Source organism: Xyrauchen texanus, chromosome 18 (genome assembly GCF_025860055.1).
Source record: "Xyrauchen texanus isolate HMW12.3.18 chromosome 18, RBS_HiC_50CHRs, whole genome shotgun sequence".
Lineage (NCBI taxonomy): Eukaryota > Metazoa > Chordata > Actinopteri > Cypriniformes > Catostomidae > Xyrauchen > Xyrauchen texanus.
This window is the reverse complement of record NC_068293.1, coordinates 31,952,263-31,957,938: the sequence shown is the minus strand read 5'-3', so window position 1 is coordinate 31,957,938 and position 5,676 is coordinate 31,952,263. Positions and strand designations below refer to the sequence as shown.

The window sequence follows — 5,676 nt, the reverse complement described above, 5'->3', positions numbered from 1 at the left end:
ATCAATTTCAACTTTACAGTCCTTGATCATTCTAAAATCCAATCAAAAATGAATTAAAAAAATTCAAAGAAGGCCACCATTATGAGAAAGAGCAACTGTCTAAAAATGAAAGTGAAATTAGAGGAACTCCCTTGTTTGCAGCACAATACATTAGCTTTCGTTTTATTTCATCATTCAGTGAATTGGTGAATATACAGTATATTTAATAACATTAGCATATAACTTAACAATAACATAGTTACAACTTTAAAGATGAAACAGTATGACTTTTGATGGGTATTTCTGTATGTAGTCATATTTTTTTCAGTTATGAAATTTAGAAACATGGAATATGTTGTGTTATGTTACATTTTACAAAGATGGACCACTAAGCTTTATATTTTGTTGAAATGAGCAGTCAGGTGGCGTACTTCCTCTCAACAAGAAGTTTCCTGAATGTAACAGTCATACAAGACTATTAACTGCCACTAACACACAAGGGAAGTCGCACATGCTTCTTGAGGTATGTACACAAGGCTGAAACTCCTTTTAAAATATATTACCGTAAAATATACAGACACATTTCCCACTTTGAGTCGCTCTGCTCTATCCGGAGAACATACAGGGCTTCCTTGAAAGAAACTGTTCAATTCTGTTCTGCCATTTGCTAAAAAATGTAATTGTTACCTGAAATTTGTGCTTCTCATGTCAAGATAGAACTGCATTTTTAGGTGATTATCCTCTAGACGAATGGCCTTTATACAGTTCAAATCTGTTGATAATCCCTCCAGCTCTGACAGATATTTTGAAAGTTTGGGGTCCAACCAACCAAATCTCCTACTGTAATAATAATAATAATAATAATAAAAAAAGTTTAAATTATTAAAAATACGTAAAAATGTTGTAACACTGATTACATTTTTCCAAGTAAGAATCAATGTAAAATTCATTGTTGTCATCGTATGATGCCCGTGAGAGCTTGTGGCCGTGGAACACAGAATCAAACTCTTCTCAATGTATAGCAGATGAGTCATGATGGTGAAAAACTGCATGGGTGATGAATGAGTAATTGAAAGTGTATGTGACAAGGCAAACTTTTATTCTTTTGAAGCAGTAGTGGGTTTTTAACAGTGTAATAATATCTTAAAACAATACATGGATGTTTCAGCATGTGGGTTGCTATCTTAACAAAGGCATTATTTTACTGCAAGAGATCATGATTGAAAACATCCAAAGCTAAGTGTGTGAAAAGATCAGTAAGTACTTGTTAATACATTCTTGAAATGTAATCTTGAAAAATGAAACCCCTTTGTACCACATGTAGTGGAATGCATCAGATTTCTTGATCAATCTTTAAGTACATTTTTGTCAAATGTGTGACGGTAATTAAATTTTTCATTTACATTTTTTTTGTTTGTTTGTTTTTTGGCAAAACTCACTTAATATCTTAAATGCTTGCTGTGATGGTAATGACAAAACTGTATTCTTTGTTATATTAAAAATGTCTAATTTTCTGCATTAATACCAAATGATTTCAAAATATTCTTTTTTTTAATTTGTTAGGAAAAAGTGTAAATGTAAAATTTTAACACTCAACACTATTAGAACCTATAAAACTAGAATGTTTTTGATAACACTTTACAATAAGTCTCTATTCGTTAACATTAGTTAATGAATTAGGCATCGTGAACTAACAATGAACAACATTTTTTTTACAGCATTTATAAATCTTTGTTAATGTTAATAAATAAAAAATAGTTTCATGTTAGTTCATAGTGCATTAACTAATGTTAACAAATACAACTTTCGATTTAATTTATTTGAGTATATGTTGAAATGAACATGAACCAATATTATTAAATCTGTAAAGGTATTGTTCATTGTTAGTTCATTTTAACTAACAATGATAGCAAATGGAACCTTATTGTAAAATGATACCATGTTAATTTTATTTTATTTTAATCATCCAAGGGAACAGAAAGGTTCCCCTAATTGAAGAATCACCCATTTATCAGTTTGTGTGCTGTCTGGGAAACAAACCCATGACTTGGTTGCAGGCACCATTCTCTACCAGTTAAATTACAGGATATAGCTTTCTTAAAACTGTAGCTTAAAACACCCATTTGGTCTCCACTCGTGCACATTTCTTTGCACTCAGAATTGCACAATTTTGTGTAAAGTAAGGCTAAGAGAGATAAAAAACTTAATTGATTTCCAGTACTTTTCCATTCGATTAAAGAACAATCAAAAGCCCATAGCAAATCTTTATGAACAATGACAGAAATTCTCTATGTAATTGATAATGGTTCACACATTTTCAATAGGTTCCACAAAATTCAAACATAGCTGTGGGACATTTTAACTACTCTGTCTACTTTAAAGTATGCAGTATGGTGGTGTGGCCCGTTTGTGGTTCTGATTTGATTGGGACATGGGCATTGTGACGTTCATTAAAATCAATGTGTAGGAAGCGTAAGCTCAATCATTTGTCTTTTCAATAAACAACGACAGGGTTTCAGAAAACATTTCAACCCGAGGAAATGCACTAATTTTAGGTCAATCCTTGAAAATTTAGCCCTCCCCTCAAAATTTCAATCTGTGCATGACAGCCAGGCTATGTCTGTAAATGACTGTATTAAATCTGAGGCTGGCATGTGCTGTAGCATTATAATTTTTCACTTCCTTTGAAAGGGCACAAAAAAAGTCCCTAGCTCGAGACACTGCCCATGTGAATCGTTTCCGAAAACATTTTGTGAAACAGCTCTGAGACTTATGATACGCAGTGATTTGTTGGTTATGTGTGCCAACTACATTGTGTATAGGTATGCTGAAGAAGCATGATTTTGCATATGAAAACCAATAACAATGGCCTCATACTTCCTGTTCACAGAACTGCAGCCAAATAAATGGTTTGGGTGCACGTAGCATCAGTTTTAAAAAGACACATTTAATTTCTTTCATCTGTGTGACTACAAGTAGCTACAAAAAACTAAGGGGTCTTTTAAGAAACACGAATATTGTGTGCTAAAAACACTAATGCTTGTGCTGTGAGCATTAATCTTTTTTTTTTTTTTTAAATGACCAGGACTATCATTATAAAATCTCAATTTAAGTACAAATCAAGTGTACAGTGTGAAAAGATCAGCAAAACTGCACTGCGGATATTTCTCACGCCCATAATTGTGGTTAAACTGAAATGTGCCTTCACAATTTAAGTGCAATCTTTCTGTCTCTTTAACACCTTGCAACAGGTTGAGAAAACAACCATGAGTCTGAAACAACAGGAAAACTACACCAGAATGGATAATGACACACTGGCCATGTTTGACAACAAATTGGCCAGTGATCTTGTCTCGGCCATCTATATTGTTGTGACTCTGGCCAACCTCAGCGGCAACGGTGTCTCTCTGTTTCTGCTGTTGATGCGTACCTCACCGAAGACTTCCTCCATCATCTTCATGATCAACCTCACCCTAACTGACCTGTTACTGGGCGCCATGCTCCCCTTTCAGATCATGTACCAAATGCAGGGCTTCAACTGGATCTTGGGCACAGGGATGTGCAACGTATTGACTGTGGCATTCTATGCCAACATGTATTGCTCTATTTTGTCCATGACGGCCATTAGCACTGACCGTTACCTGGGCATTGTGAAACCGATGCGCTTCAGAGAACTGAGGGAGAAGAAATCGTACGCCGTTGTCGCCTGTATTTTTATGTGGCTGTTGGTCCTCGCGATTCTGAGCCCATTGGAAAGCTCAGACTTGACATTTTATGTAAGAGAGCGCAACATTACCACCTGTTTTGACGTGTTAAGGAAGGACATGCTCCCAACTTCTGCTCACTGGGCGGCATTCCTGTTCAGCATGTTCATCATTCTCTTCCTCTGTCCCTTCATTATAACAGTGTATTGCTACTTTAACATCATCTTTGTGCTGGTTAGAAAGGCCAATAGTCAACAAAAAGGTCGTGCTGTGCGCTTGGCATGCTCTGTCCTGTTTGTGTTCATTTTTTGTTTCACTCCCAATAACATACTACTCTTGGCTCACTCAATTACAAGACTGTACTATGGGAAATCTCTCTATATCTACTACAAGCTCTCCCTGTCCCTTAGCTGCATTAACAGTTGCATTGATCCATTTATATATTATTTTGCCTCCAAAGAGTTCCGTAAAAAGCTAAGGCAATTGCTGCGGTTGCAGACTCTTAGCACAGTAGAGACTCAGATGATTGAGGGTCATAGGGAGAGCTTTTTCTCTGGTCGCACAACGTGCAATGCACATGAAGACTGTGACAATTTTTAAAGTTGAAGTGTGTCATTATTTTTCCATGTTAAAAAACAGTTTCTCCTATCACAGGTTATTATGCAGAGACTACTATTAGTTAAGTTAAAGTGTCAACTCTGTGGCTTTGTGGTGCTATCAAACATTGCTCTGTTTGCTTGAGCATCCCAGCTAGCCACAAATAGCAGCATTGGCTCAACCAATGACATGAGTTTGGGGTGGGACTATTTGTTTGACCAGTGGAAGATCGTGAATCTTCAAGAGTGTCCTATTTGAAAAAGGAAAGGCATGGAAATTACACACCTCAACTTTAAAAGAATAGTTCACATTCTCATTATTGACTTACCCTTAACCACCAGCCTATGACTCTGACACCATTTTTTATATTTTTAGTCTAATCAGTATAGTTCAGACTCTTCCCATTATTTTTTTCTTTCTTGTTGTTTTGTAGCATATTACTTTGGTTCTGTTTTGATTTCCTGACTGAGCAACTGAGGAACAGCTTACTGCTCACATGCCCTTTCAAAACGGCATGTGATGTTTGTGTTTTTATGTTTTTTTATCTGATATCAGAAAACCAAGTTCCTCTCACTGAAGCTTTTACATTTTTATACACTATTGTGTGATTACTCTTTAGTGGCTATTTCAGTATTTATTTCATGGCTGAACTGTGATCTGGCAGGGTCTGACTCCTAAAAGTATAAAACGACAATTTGGCAGCTGTGTATCCTTGAAATATGAATTATTTTTACACTCTAAAATGTATGGATTTACCACATTTAAAAGATCTTTCTTTTTACATGACTTTGGCTAAGCTGTTTTAATATTTATTTACTTAGTTTTACTTAAGCTGTTTATGAAGAATGCCGGCATTATTACACACAGTATGTGTTTCCTGTTCATCAATTTTTTTGTAAACTTCAGTGTAATCAAACTGTGTTTTTTAAATGGTAATATTACAATATATAGGAACATTTATTTTGTAATCTTAAAGTTAATAAATAAACTGTATTTGCATTTATTGTGTGTGTGAGCGACTGTGCATAAAACGTCACATTTGTACTTAATCACTCATGGGCTAGTCATCGTGGGACCAATGTTACAATTGCCTAGTGTTTATTTTATTTCTATTCTATTGTAACTTCTCTCTATAACAGAAAAGTCATAGCCAGGTCAAGATTTATTTCAGTTCCTCTGATACTGAGAATTTTGAACATTGCATAAAACACTATACATGTAATGTACAAACTTCTATAACCCAGTGACAAAAAATGAGCTAACAACACTATAATTTAACCAGTGCAAGTCTGATGTGAATTAAACATTTGTAGCTTAATACAGCAGCTGATTGCTCAAGTGAGCAAATGTCCAATGCAATGCACATAAAGGAAATAAAGTAGGTTGCGAAGCCACT

General features: G+C 35.2%; 1 protein-coding gene across 1 annotated transcript; it reads left to right on the top strand.

Annotated features, from left to right (window-relative positions):
* The first annotated feature begins 462 nt into the window (after positions 1 to 462).
* p2ry8 (P2Y receptor family member 8) lies at positions 463 to 5,126 on the top strand. Its single transcript, XM_052148276.1, has 2 exons — positions 463 to 502; positions 3,231 to 5,126. Exons 1-2 carry the CDS (start codon positions 491 to 493, stop codon positions 4,281 to 4,283), a joined length of 1,065 nt encoding a protein of 354 aa, XP_052004236.1. The 5' UTR covers positions 463 to 490; the 3' UTR covers positions 4,284 to 5,126.
* The last annotated feature ends 550 nt before the right edge of the window (positions 5,127 to 5,676 follow it).